At 32.0% G+C, this 15226-nt stretch overlaps 1 protein-coding gene across 2 annotated transcripts; it reads left to right on the top strand.

Annotated features, from left to right (window-relative positions):
- The first annotated feature begins 356 nt into the window (after positions 1-356).
- LOC122299698 (transcription repressor KAN1-like) lies at positions 357-13840 on the top strand. Of its 2 annotated transcripts, none has more exons than XM_043110111.1 (7): positions 357-597; positions 729-1564; positions 1666-1742; positions 2265-2310; positions 2997-3093; positions 12880-12988; positions 13191-13840. In XM_043110111.1, the coding sequence occupies exons 2-7, from the start codon at positions 793-795 to the stop codon at positions 13302-13304; spliced, it is 1215 nt and encodes a 404-aa protein (XP_042966045.1). In that variant the 5' UTR covers positions 357-597; positions 729-792; the 3' UTR covers positions 13305-13840. The 2 variants fall into 2 exon arrangements, with proteins under 2 accessions (XP_042966045.1, XP_042966046.1); XM_043110112.1 differs by having other exon boundaries at positions 12883-12988.
- The last annotated feature ends 1386 nt before the right edge of the window (positions 13841-15226 follow it).

Here is a 15226-nt window from a genome sequence, read left to right on the forward strand (position 1 = left end):
AAAAAAATAAATAAATTATGGGACTCACCTAAAAAAATTAATTTTTTAATAATAAATTTTACTTTTTTTTAAAAATAATTAAGCAACATTTACGTACATATATAAATACTTTATTTATTTATGATCTAGAAAGGACTTGATGAGATCAAAAAATTCATAGATTTGTCCATCTTTCACTCTCTTGCATGTATTTTTTATTTTTTTATCCCGTCGTCTCCGGGGAAGTAAAACAAATTGCGTAATGAATTTTGTAGTTTTGCGGGTATTGACTTGGAGAAAACGAGAGAGAGAGAGAGAGAGAGAGAGGGGGCCTGTTGGAGTGTCATTTTCCTATATATACTCTCGAGGTAGTAAGAACGCATACCAAAATCGTTCTCCTTTCTCATTCTTTTCCATTTATTTCCATTTTTATTTGCAACACCACGTATCTCTCTCTCTCTCTCTCCCCGCTACTGATGATGTCTGTTTCTTGTAGAACAGAAAAAGCCTTTCTTTACCAGTTATCCGTCTTTACACCACACCTTCTTCTTTTCCTTACCCCTCCATCTTTCTTTCTTTTTTGTTCTTAGCTAAAGTTTTCCTTTGCCAAGCATCCATGTAAGTTCTATGCTTCAGATCACTCGGATATTCTTTTTTTTTTTTTTCACCCTACTTTAGTTTTTCCTCTCAAAATTTACAGCTATTTGTGTTTGTTGTGTGTGTTTTTTCCCCTTGAATTCTAATTTCAGCTAAGGAAGTTGCACTTTGAGTTCGAACCTCACCAAATTTGAGAGCAGTATTTCTGAGGACAAAATGTTCCGGAAAGACATTCTTGAAGAACCCTCAAATTTGCATCCGATTCCTGATCTTTCACTGCACATAAGCCCTCCAAAGAGTGCCCCTTCCTCAATTTGCACTGCAGCGCATGAAGGAGATTTGAGCTTCGATGTTTGGCGCAAAGATGATCATCATGTCAAGCTAAAATCGCACAGCGACAATTCCATCAGAGCCAGCACCCAATTACCTGAGACTGAATTCTCTCTATCTAACCCTAAAAGTGTTTTGGAGGCTGAGAGTCCATGGAGAAAAAACTTCATCAGCAGTAACAGTACTGGTGGGGAAGAAGTACTTCTTCAAGCAAGGCATAGAAATCGTGGGATTCCAGTGCTTGATGTTCCTGAGGGAATCAAAGCCATAAAAGGAATTCCGGTGTTCTCACCGTTGGATCATTCCAGCAAGTTTTCTTTCAACCAAATGGCTGCATATCCATCTTTTAATGCTTCTACTCGTTCTTCTGCTGCCATCAGGCCTTATGGTATAGAGGGTTTTCAACCCATTTCAAGGTATAATGGGATAACCATGGAGACTCTAAGAACCCAACAGTTTCATCAGTATATGCAATTCCCACAACACCAATATATAGGGGCTGCAGGAGCCGCGGATTTCTCAAACGGCTTTTTGAGATCATCAAGATTTATTCCAAAGCTGCAAAGCAGGAGGAATATGAGGGCTCCTAGAATGCGTTGGACAAGTTCTCTTCATGCTCGTTTTGTTCATGCTGTGGAGCTCCTTGGTGGCCATGAAAGTATTGCTCTCTCTCTCTCTCTCTCAACTATTCTAATAAGATGGATTTTACTTTCTTTGACTTTTCTTTGATCGTCGGTTGTAATGTTGGCTATTAATTAGGGGCTACTCCAAAGTCAGTTTTAGAGCTCATGGATGTGAAAGATCTTACACTTGCTCATGTCAAGAGCCATTTACAGGTACAGCTGAAACAGCACTAGTCTCACCTTCCTTCCTTCCTCTCATTCTTACACACCACAGAAAACCAAAAGGACACGCTCCTGTAGAAGGGTCCCCTGTGTCCCTGTGGCTGTGGGGTGCGGTGAAGACTTTTGTCTATGATCCGTATGGCACAGAAGCCTATGAATGCAGTGAATGAATGAACAGTTTTGAGTCTGTTCTTTATGAAACAAGACAACTTCTACTTTTAGAGAGAGAAAGAGAGTGTGAGAGAGAGAAAAGTAGCCATCATTTCTCAATAATAGAAGCAATTACTGACCTTACCAAACATCAACGTCGTGGCCATTAAAGAAACCAAGAAAATCCAGAAAGCGAAGCATCTGATTTGATTTTTCTTGACTGGGATATTATTATTATTATATTTCGAGTTGAGCAGTAGATTTCTTTAATTAATCCCATTTTGTTTTGTCTGTTGGTGTAAAATTTGGTAATTATTTATTTATAATATATCTATATAATGTTCTAATTATTTGCCTCGGCAGATGTATCGAACTGTTAAGAACACTGACAGACCTGCTGCTTCCTCAGGTAATTCATACTGCTTAGCTTTTGTTTCTTTTTACCCTTATTAATGCCATGATTTACGCTACACGTTTTGAATTATTGAAGATTCTCTCCTTTTGCTTTATGCTTTATATTTCTACAGATATGCATGCATGCTTTCAGACATCATGCACATTATATAATTTAATGCACCATACATATATATAAGCGTTTAAATAATCCTCTATATGTATGTATTTATGTACATCTCATGTGTGCTGCATGTTACATGTGTGTATATGTGAATCCATGCATCTACAAGAATAATACATAATTTAAGGGGGGGAAATATAGATACATGTGATTAAAACGTGAATATGATTACATAATTTAAGGGTTAAGATGTAGATTATTGGTTTGAATGTCAACATGTACATGTGATTAAGATGCGAATATAACAAGGATGAAAACTCCTACAAAAAAATATATTATTGTTTATATATATATAAGAATCCTTATTTTAAGGACTCTGCCTTATATATTGTTTATATGATATAATTTTATTTAAAAAATAAAATTTAAAATTTGAATCTTACAATTTAAATCCTATCGTTTAAATGATGTAAATATTATACTGTACACATCGCTTTGCAAATAGAATACCGACTATATATATACACATATATGGACATTACAATTTTGATCTGAATTTTATTTGTTGCTTGTATTAGATGGATCTGGAGACGAAGATTTCTTGAGCACAGCTCCAAATGCAGTCTTGGAACATGAAATGGGATACCATTCTAATTTGTGGAGTAACCCTTCCAGGTACTCATCTCTCTCTCTCTCTGATCTCCACTAGGAAATTACAAGACCTTTTGTTCATGCAGTCAGCAAATTCTTCTTTGACTTGATCTCAATATTATCCCTGGCCTTTACTTGTTGACATTGATAAATGATCCCCCGCTACGTACATTACTGTCTGATTTTTTCATGACATCCATCAATCAAGATTTTTAAGATTAATTCCAATTTTCTTCGATTGGCTAAAGTTGCAAGACGTCTTCAGCTTGGTTACTTTGTCCAGCTTGCACTTCGGAACATATATTCTCACACAGTAAATTATTAGTCAGATACCAATCACGATGAATAGTTATGTATATATGGAGATTATAAATACTCTGCAAATGTGATGTGGTGCGCCACATGTGACCGTCACTACAAGAAAAATGGCATTTTCGACCAATTTTAGTTGCTAACCGTCTTTTCGTTGCTATAAATTAGTTGAAAATGTCATTTTTCTTGTAGTGCATAGATTTACAACTTTACTGACAAATAACTTTACAATTTGAAATATCATAATAAAGAATATTACTTTTTTAATTTAGTTTTGTCAGATTGTTTTGTGAACCAAACATTTATCTAATAGAGAAGAAAGAAGTTGCATATAAAGTGGATGTTTTCCCTTAACTGGAAAGGAAAGAAGAGGTTGGTCTGGATGGGCGTATTTCACTCATTATCTGCAATTATATGATTGCATATAATCTAAACATCTTCTCATTATCTTAAGTTTGTTCAGAGCCAGATACAATCATTCATCCTCATCATCATCATCATCATCATCATCGTCCATCCTTTTGTTTTTTTCTTTACCAAACTTAGAACAATCTAAAATATTACAGGATGAGTGGTAGTATTTATATATGCTGACTAAGCAACAAAAACGTCATTTCTTATCCATCTATTTCTCGGTACTCAAAGTAGCTATAGAGTAGTAGTAGTACACCGGCCACTCGGACAATATATATAAGGAAGAATATGTGCTTGCAGCGACATAAAAATATTATAAAATTAAAAAATTATTTGGATATAATTTTTAAATATAATTTTTATTTTGAAATTTAAAAATGTTGTATTATTTTTTTGTTTTGTTTGAAAGTTTTGAAAAGTTGTAACCATTAAGTAATAACTAAATGAAAAAGTTAAAAATTTGAAATTGAAAAATATTTTTTGTTTAAGTGATATTTGGGAATGAAATATTTGAAAATATTTTAGAATACCTGAAAATGTTTAAGTGTCTAAACAGGACCTAAGATCATTTACAATCTGTACGTCTTTGGTTCTTGAGGTTCAGTACTCATGATCTCCTCCTAACAAGCTTCTAAAATAATTTTTAGGATCTACCACATTTGTCTATGACTATATACATATTCTTGAAAATAATGTCACTGGTATCAAAGCCCTTGACTAATACTAGGCTCGATCATGCGGAGTATTTATTCTTCTGCGAGCTTTACCTTCCACAAAATTCTTATCACCATTCAATTATGTACATAATTGAAGTATCTCTATGTACATGTATTGTCTCAAATCAATATATTTGGAGCATCTCTATTAGTTGTGAGACATTTTTTATTAGGTTTTGATTTGCTATAAGCATTGTTTTAATCCTCAGATCCAATTTTAGCCTTTTGATTTTGATTCAATAGTTGACCAAGGCCATTTATACCCCAATGTTGGCCATAACTTTAGATTTGATATTCTAGTTGCCAGCCACTTCATGATCACCAACAACATCATCTTATCAACAGTCAATTAATGAATATGAATGCTATTTTCAAATTTCAAATTCAAGATTCTAAAGTTTTCCACCTTGAGTTTGAGGGGAGATATTATCTTCAACACGTATATGCCTGATATCAGACTTTTGTCTCCAACTAGTTATCATTTTCCCTTTTTCATTGTAATGTAATTACCAAGATAGGTCCTAGCTACATTTAGTCATATAGTCTGAAAGAATTAGTTAAATAATTATTGAGCTTAAGGGTATAAATTATAATTAAATCAAATTTGAGAGAGTTTTAAATGTTTTGAGCACTGTTTGTTTAATTTTTATGTAGATACAAATCAAACTCAAACTTTATCACCGAACTACAATTTGTTTTGACAATCCATTCAATATTTACCTTCAAATGAGTTTGAAGTTGTTTATGAATTGTTTGATGGGTATACAATTAGTTATTATGTATGAAACTATAAAAGTTAAACTGGCAAACCTTGTATTTGATATTTAACTCTTTCTTACAAAATATATTATTTATAATATTATATCCTCTGATTTTATCAACAGACTTTGAAATGCCAATTGAGTTTATGTAATGTATTTATATAAATTTGATATTTTTGACATATCTAGATCAAGAGTCTTGATCGATATACTCTATATATAATATTGCCACTATATACAACATGTCGTAGTAATCCCACAAAAGCCAACCAAAGTTTATACGTGTTGATGACATATTTCGTACACTTGGGCCAAGTTTTAGCAACTTGGGCTGGGATCCTACTACCTGCAACACAAAGACAAAGGTGGACTCAGTGGTGGTCCGGAGAGCCTTTAATGCCAAAGTTACTCTTCTTTTTTTGGAGAATTATCTCATAATTAGAATATCCAAAGAGCTTATTCATACCTAGATTCTGGCTTTTATACATGGTATCGGGGGAACATTTCATACCCTGTGTCAGGGGTCAACATCACAATCACAGTTGTTAGGCTGTGGTCTTTAATGCAATGTGGCTTTTGAGGTGGAGCCATTAATGCAGCGTGGCTCCCATGGTGGCGTCTCAACTGTAGACGACAAGTGCGGTATCTTTCCATCCCCATCATCAAGGAATAGAGGGTTGTCTGCTATCTCCATTCACTTGCCGACTTAGATCTTTAAATGCTAGGTGTCAAGGTTGACGTGTCCCATTGTATCCCCCCGACTGGTTTACCACGCGAGGATATCCCTTTCTTCTAGTACAGCTCGTGGGCCGAGTTCCATTGGTGATTCCTGGGCACATAAGAGGGGAGCGATTCAGGTTGAGATTGACTTCAGTGTCTTGCTCAGGCCCAAACTTGAAGAGGGGATGGGAATATCCCTCCAATAGGAGTTCTCTATTATTTAATAATCGATAATAATTTTGTATCCCTCATCTATCAATGGTCACTGCTTAAACAGAGGAATATTCTAGCATATTGAGAAAGATCCATAAGAGCTAACTTTGAGGATTCGAAAAGTAAGGTGTACATGCATGTACACCTAATCCATAAGACATGACTGAATCAGTTTCTGTTCTAGTATTACCAAATCTTGAGGTAGTATCATGTAATGCCTCTAATGTGGAAATTGATACATATAATATGTGTCATTCTTAGTCAAGACGGTAAGCCTAATGTCTTTTTTAGTATGATATGCCCATGTCAAGGAGTTCTATTCTATAGATGATGAAAGTAGTCTTCTTTTTAAATCATTGAGAATTGACGTATATCAATGGACAACACAAGTGTGCTAAACGTCAAATATTTCATTTTAGCTAGAAGAAAGTCACTACAAGAAAAATATTTATTTTGAACTAAATTATTAGTTACAAATAAGTCATTTTCGTCACAAATATCTTGTATAAAATAAACATTTTTTCTGTAGTGTGTTGCGTTGGCTTTGTGGAAGGATCAACGCTGACACAAAGAAACAAAGGCGCTACAACTATGTGTTTTTTTTTTTTTTTTAATCTTTTCTCGAAATAGCGCACTTTGTTCCTTGTAACAAGACCATGGATGCTCACATGTCAATGATTTATATTTTTGAGAGATGCATGAATGCATGGCACATGATCTTCATGGTACGTACCAAAAACAGTTGTTTCATATATCGAGATATATAAAGTTTATCATTCACTTTGGCATTCATTAATTATATATATATGGACAAAGCTTGGTACAATGCTACTATAATTTATAGGATATGTCATCATGATACTCAAATCTATAGTCAAGTAAAGGTTATGAATCAAAGCCTCGAGAATCTCTATTGAGGAATGATGTGGGGAAGAATACTTCACGTGGGGGATCTTATGTTGGCTTAGGCAGAATTTTTCTTAATTATAAGCATTCTTGATCAAGCTATATATACCAACTGTTATAGCTAGACCTCTTGAATTAGTGTCCATGCAGTCTTAATCTGGCTATCCCTTGGGATTTGGATCAGCTTATTCCTTCGACATTGCAATCCAGTACGAGGAGATATTGTTGATGAGTGAGTCATGGCTATCACTACAACAAAAAACAGTTTTTGGGACGAAAATTTTCGTCCCAAAATATATAGATTTCGTTCCGAAAGATTTTTTGGGACGAAAAAATTTCATCCCAAGGTCGTCCTAACATCACTGTCCCAGTAGATATATTGGGACAAAAATCACAATTTCGTCCCAAAATATATCTTTTGGAACGATTTTGAAATTGACCGTTCGATACCGTTCGAACGATGACCTTTTTTGTTACGGTTAAAATTCGTTCCAAAATAGCTTTCGAATGCTTCTTAGTTACCGTTCGAACGTTAATGTATCTTTTGAACGGTTATCAAGATACGTTCAAATGATCAATAGAATTACGTTCGAACGTTAAAGGAACAAATCGAACGGTAGAAGAGATTGAACGGTGCTGATCAATGTTCGAACGCTATGGTAATGACCTGCGTTTGAACGTTTTTTGAGCATATGGTATCGTTCGAACGGTTTGGTCATTAATGTTTGAACGGTACATTATCGTTTGAACGGCCTACCCATTAATGTTCAAAAGTGACGCGGTCGTTCGAACAGATATTATTTTTATTAAAACCAATAATTATAAAAAAACTAAATAGATATCCATAATATTTGAAAAACATAAATTAGGAACTGTTTAATTACTCACAAAAGTTTTATAATAAGTGCGAAGAAATAAATAACCATGATACTAGCATTGTTCATACATAATTAGATAATATCATAAACTAGACGTAAAAAACCATCAGTTGGTTGGAGGCTTGTACTGTTGCATAAGCTATTGCGTTTGGAGTTACGTATCTCTCCTGAACTCTACTTGTTCTTCTTCATGTTGTTTGAGGGGCATCTCCATGTCTCATTGTCTCGCCAATTGAGCCTCTAACTCTTGTTGTTTTGCAACCAATTCTTCAATATAACATTTATTAAACAAACAATGCAAGATATGTTAATTAAGTATTTATATTATTAAATAATTAGATAGTTGTTTTATATCTTTCAAAATATTTTATTAATTATAACTATTTGTATTTTAATTAACATTTTAGTTAATAATTATAATTATTTGTATTGTAATTAACATTCTAGTTAATAATTATAACTAATTGTATTGTAATTAACATTCATTTTATTAATTATAATTCGGAATTTATATTTTACTTCAAATTCATTTGATTACTTTTAACTTTTAAGTATTTAAGTATTATTAAATCTAGATTATTTGTATTTTATTTAAAATTCATTTTATTAATTCAAAGATTAAGTATTTTTGTGTTATTAAAACAAAACTATTTGTATTAACCTATAGTTGAATAATTCAACTATTAAATATTTAAGTATTATTAAATCTTAGATGATTTGTAATTTAATTCATTCTCATTTGATTACTTTAATCTTTTAAGTATTTAAGTATTATTAAATGTAAATTATAAATAATTAATTTTTAATTCAATTACTGCATTTAAAGTATTAATTATTTTAACACTGACCAACATAACGTTCAAACGGTACTAGTCACCGTTCGATCTAAGGACATACGTTTGAATGGCACACGAATACCGTTTGAACGGATTAATTCTAGATTACAGTCATCTTCAACCTCCGAAAACCTCAACATTTACAGTCCAAATTACATCAAAAGACAACAAACTATATGACGAACTCATTATAGCAAACGAAAACACTTATATAAAATCTAAAATGAGAATATATTTAAGGAGAATACCTGATTTGGAGAGATAAATTGGAAAATCCACCCGTACCCAATGCCCAAAACTTAAATATTCTTCATCAAACGGTAAAAACAACCTCTTAATCTGAAAATATAAGAGATTGATAGAAGTTAGTAATATTTGAGGGCTGGATTGAAGAATAATGGTGTTGATTGGAAGAAAATGAGCATGAGAGCAACTGGAAGTCGACTGGAACGAGTACGAGATTGTGAGGTTCTGTAATGTAAATTAGAACATTGATGTTTGAACGGTTACTTAATGAACGTTCGAACGTCAAATAGATTAGCGGAAAAATTTTCCCCTCTAATTAAACGTTCGAACGTGAAAATGGCCGTTCGAACGTTTTCTTATACGTTTGAACAGTTATTTTAAACCGTTCAAACGTCAAATTAAAATATTGTTTATTGTATTTTTTTTGCACTATACCTTTAAATATAATAACTTGTAAATATACTATAGTTTAGAGACATAGTAATATAACTATATAATATATAATCAAACATATATTATATAGTTTAGTAACATATATAGTATAAAATATCATATTACATCTAGTATTATAGTCAAGTACATATATTAACCTATTATATATAACATATATATGGTATCATAGCATAGGGTTATATGTATCACATGCATATATATATAGTGTTTATTATATTATATTATTATTATAATATTATTTAATAATAGGATATCTACTATTATATATAGTGTCATCAATACTACTAGCAATTAGAGTGTATTATAATGATACAAAAACTAAAATTGAGTATATATAGTGTCATTTATAGTGCTAGAATAGAGAGTGTCATCTAATTAGCCTATAACTGCAATATAATATGAAAAATATACTAAACAAGTCATGTAATACATATACTATTAAATATATATATATATATATATATTAGTTAATATCACATATAATATATATGTTATATAAATACATGAACATAGTTTCATGTATATAGTAGTCTATATTATATTAATTATACTATATAATATAACTTATACTATATACTATATAATATTCAATAGTATAATATATTTTAATTAAATATAATATAATATATACTATATATATAAAAAATTATATATACAATATATAGTGTTTAATAATATATAAGCTCATTAAATATATTGCATTTAATATATTTAACAGTTAAAATATATTATAATTGAATTAATTATTATATTTAATATAATTAATACCGAATATTGCATTTAAATAATATTTATTATCATGAAATTTGGATTAATTAGGGAAGGGTATTAATTTTCAGTTAATACGTTCGAACGGTATTAACTTACCGTTCGAACAGTACCATGTTCGAACGCTTCAAATAACGTTTGAACGGTAAATATGCATCATTCGAACGTTTATAATTTACCGTTCGAACGGTTTGTCAATTTCCCTCCAAAATAATTTTGCCTATCGCGCCAATATTACGTTCAAACGGTAACAATTAAACGTTCGAATGGTTAATCATTAACGGTCAAACGGTTAACTTATTTGAGACAAAAAAGTTTGTCCCTAAGAATAGCGTTCGAACGGTCTGGCATGCCGTCATTATTTTGGAACGAAATTCAAATTTCGTTCCAAAATCTCACTTTTTGGGACGATTTCTCATTCGTCTCAAAGCAATTTCGTCTCAAAAAATGATTTTTGTTGTAGTGTATAAAAAATGAATGAGCAGATACGTACGAGAGAAGATTGTCAAGCAAAACAAGAAGCATTTTCCAACTAAAAATCATGTATTAATGTGGGTTCATCTTTGTATGGAGCATTTTCCAACTAAAAATGTAGGAAGTTGATTCCTAGCCTCGAGGTCCATAGAAAGTGCTGCGATCATGTTCTAGACCAGAATGCCTATAAGATTGAATTTCCAGGTGACTACAATTTCAACAACATTTTATGAATTCGATAGGTCCATTATCATGATAAAGATTAAGCTGGTTTAGATCACCCGATGACGAGAGTGATCTCTTTCAATCCAGGGGATAAATGACATGGATCCTTTATATGGATTTCCTTTAGGTTGTGAGTTTTATGTGTCCTTTTGGGCTTCTTTATTCTTGTTTTGCTCATTGTTTTGTTTTTTCTCTATAGGTTGCATACATATATAGGTAGGACGGCCCTTTTTGTAATTCTAGTATTCAATATTAATCTTGCGCATATTTTCTCAAATCTAGTCCAAGCCATATGGATGAATCCCTATAACATAGTTTCTTGAGTGCAATAGCATGAAAAACAATATATATCCAGCATTGATGATATGGAAAACAAAAAACGAGTGATATTGAGTGCTCTTCAACTGAAATTCCGTTAGAACTATTGCCATGATCGGTAAAATTCATCATGAAAAGAACCTACCTGGGCTAGGGTTAATCTGACAGTAAAGATCAACTTTTCCATGAATGTAATATTAAAGACATGCATGCATGCATGGTTAATCATGATAATATGCATTTACAGCCGTGTGTTTACAGAAGATCAGCATGATCTTCATTTAAAGCCAGCTTTGATTTGACTATGTTTTTGAAGAATTTGAATGAAGCTCAATATTTGTACAAGGACATAATATGGGAGCTTATGATAATCAGTAGAACTCATGCCATATACGTAGTATCTTTTGTTCTTCTAATGTGATTTATTCTACTAGTGTTTTAGAAAGCAGCATTGGTTTTATATGCCGGTGAAAAAGAATCTAAGCCTTAATGTTTACTAAACCATACAGAGTGATCAGTACGATATCTGCAACATTTTAAGGAATTCAAATAGTACTGTTTGATCCATATATATCCTAATATATCATATTAAAATCCTGAACATTTCTCAAGTTTAATCTTCTTTTGTGCACTTATTTATCTGTTGATAATTATCATCCTGGAGTCTCATGAATTCATGAGTTCATTCATCAAAACATGGGAATAGATTTCAGTACTCTTGTATTAATTCCAAACGGTAAAATCTGAAGATGTAGCTAGGATCAAGATCATCATCCTATAAACCGAGTACTACTAGCGTACACATATACCGGTAATTAATTTCTTCTGTGTTCTTATAATGACAGTACACCTCGTTTGAAACATGAAACTACTTGACTCCTTTCAACTTCATCATTCTTGATTTTGAGGGCATATATTTAATGGGTTCATCTTTGCAGCAGTTTGAAAGGATAGACAATAGATCAATTCATTTCCAGGCCAGGTGCTTAATTGCATGTTCTTGCTGAATAACTTTTTGAAATTGATCAGTTGATCATGGTAATGTTAGCTAGCTAGCTGTTTCAATTCTTTCTAGCTCAATGTTGCCTACAATCATTTCTCAAAATATCTCTGTCACCTCTTTTTTCTGGTTTTTGTTTTCTCAGCATTCTAAACTCAAATATCAATATAATTAGAAACTAATTTGCTTGTTTTAATGTTTATATTAATTGCTTTCTCTAATGTTATATTTGACCACTAGTTAGCAAGCAAACAATAACTAAGCATATGTTAAAGTAATTATACTATTGCATTTAAACTTTTCAGTGTACCTTAATGTGTGAACTTTTCTATACAGTCTTAGAATTGATGTACAAATCTTGTGTACTACCTTTGAAAAATGGTGAATTCAATATTAAAAAATTGGTTTTTTCGATGAATTTCATATTTATTCACTTTTTTCAAAAATAGTGTGCGAGACTTACATACTCTAGAATTGTATTTAGCATTACTCAAAAAGCGGTAATCATTCGGTATTGGCTATGGAAAAAAATAATTGAAGAATAACTGATTTCCTATGAAATTGTTGCAGTAGATCAGGCTCATGGGTGCAAGCAGCCAGTTCAAGGAACCCCGATAGACTTCTAAGACCTGAAATATATCCACCATCTCAACAAAGATCTGGAGACCAATTTGATCAGGTAGGGATCTGAAGCAAGCCGAGATCATACCTTTGAAAACTCAGAAAACTCCTCCATTTTGATCAATTATATGTAAAAACCCATGAACAAGTACTTAAAGTTGGTTGAATTTCAATATTATTGATTGATCGCTGGTTTTTTTTTTTTTTTAATTCTCTTGAGACCTAAAAATAATTGGTGTAAGTTTCTAAACTCATTGCAGGTATGTGATTTTTCTCAATCAATAAATTCCAGAGGTTCAAGTTTAGGCATCAAGAATCCAAGCTTGGAGTTCACCTTAGGGAGGCCTGACTGGCGCAGCAAAAAACACGACTAGTTTGAGTTTATTATTGGCTAATTTGCTTTAATATTCCCATGGTAAGAAAATCCCATGGTAAGAAAATTAGGGAAAATGCACTGATATATGGGTGGAGTTAGTGAGCCAAACAGAAAGGAGAAGTGCTAAAGCCTCAAAAGAAATACTACAAAAATAAATAAATAAACTGACATGATTATATAGGATACGTTAGATCAACTTTATAATAAAAGTAATTTTATAATTTAACGTATCACATCAACTCATGTCAATTTATGAATTTATTTTTGTGAGATCTCTTTATAGCGAAAGCATTTCTCGAAAGAAAATAATCTCTACAAGTTTTTGTTTTTGTTTTTTCGGTTTTTTCGGTTTGTCTTCTTCGATCGATTAAGTTCCATGCATGTCGATCTGTACATACTTCTTTCGCAAAAGCTGCTCTTGGTTACGAGGAGACGTGAATCGTAAGCATCAACTGTCAAGAAAAAAAAAAAAAAAAAACAGGAGGAATCATTTTCGATGGTGCATATAATATATGGCTTTTAATATTCTGATCATCTCCTAGCTAGCCATGCATGCAGTTTAATTCCCTCTGTCTAGTCTATCAGCTTTTACAAGATAATTCTCCATTATCTCTTCTTGTGGGGTCATTTGTTTAAGTGATTAGTACGTGAAAGCTTGACTTTATGGTACATTATTCCATGCCTGATTTGAAGCTTCGCAGTTTTGTTCACATCATGTAAACCCCACGGCCCCAAATGATCATCACCTTAAATTCTATTATATATTTTATATACTAACACTCTCCTTACATCTATCTGACTCTCCATCAACAAGCTAGTAGGCTAAACATGAAAAATATTTATTAATTGAGATAGCGTGTAAAGTCAGAATTCAACTCACATTTAATTCTAATATCACGTAAAATTATCATTTGTGATCCCAAAAGGTTAAACTCATGGGAAGAGATAATTTTATTATTTATATTTATAAAACACTCTTATATCATATTGTAGGCCAAACTCATTTAATATTCAATTAATTTGATGAAATGTAGAATTAAGATTCAAACTCAAAATATCATGTGAAATCACTAGTTGTCCCAAAAAATATAGTTAAGAATAAGTAAATTTTATTATTTATTTTATATTGTAATTAACAATCCTCGATTGAAAATTCTCACTAGTTGCACTCTTGTCTAAATTTAAAAGTTTCAAGAGAGACAGAGATATATATGAAATGTTGTAATAATATTGACTTTACATGTTTATCTCTCTCTCACTCGACACCCTCAATCAATTCATTGAAAAATGTTTATACATCGACCATTCATGCATGAATAAAGCTGATACGTCATCTTACTCCAGCTTTCAGACTCAAATTGAGAAAAATAAAAATAAAAATGGCTCTAATTGGTGTCATGTAACACATCAATAATATTGATTTTTGGGAGGTTGGTTGGTTGATTCCACTCTTAAGATATTGTCGCATTTGTGGAGGTGCAATATTTACTGTTTTCAAATATAGATCATATTTTTATAAAAAGTAGATCCGATTATGAAAAAATATTAAAAAAATCTTTTTTTTAGTAGGAGTCATATTTTTACAAAATGTCTACATAGGTCTTGTCTATTTAGAACTTGTATTTGGTATTACAGGATATTATTGATATGAAAAAATATAATTAAAAATAGGTGTAACCTTAAGTGGAGCATGCAACATATATTCTGAGAATAGTTCCGCTTCTGACCAGTTGGGCTAAGATTAGGTGTTAAATAGCCCCCAATCCAAACGATATATGTAGGAATTTTTAGAATATAAATAGTACATTTGATCTCATCTAATTAAACCTATGAAAGTAAATTTTGAGAACGTGGAGAACTAAAAACATTCAAACCAGCCTACCACCACACGAAACCCAGACCACCGCTGCACCAGACCAG

Source organism: Carya illinoinensis, chromosome 16, assembly GCF_018687715.1.
Source record: "Carya illinoinensis cultivar Pawnee chromosome 16, C.illinoinensisPawnee_v1, whole genome shotgun sequence".
Lineage (NCBI taxonomy): Eukaryota > Viridiplantae > Streptophyta > Magnoliopsida > Fagales > Juglandaceae > Carya > Carya illinoinensis.

Bases quoted from the DNA above. Each gene is read 5' to 3' on its own strand.
- LOC122299698 (XM_043110111.1), top strand. From the start codon at position 793: ATGTTCCGGAAAGACATTCTTGAAGAACCCTCAAATTTGCATCCGATT. The intron at 1,565-1,665 runs GTATTGCTCTCT...GCTATTAATTAG, and splicing joins GCTCCTTGGTGGCCATGAAA to GGGCTACTCCAAAGTCAGTT. The intron at 12,989-13,190 runs GTAGGGATCTGA...AACTCATTGCAG, and splicing joins CTGGAGACCAATTTGATCAG to GTATGTGATTTTTCTCAATC.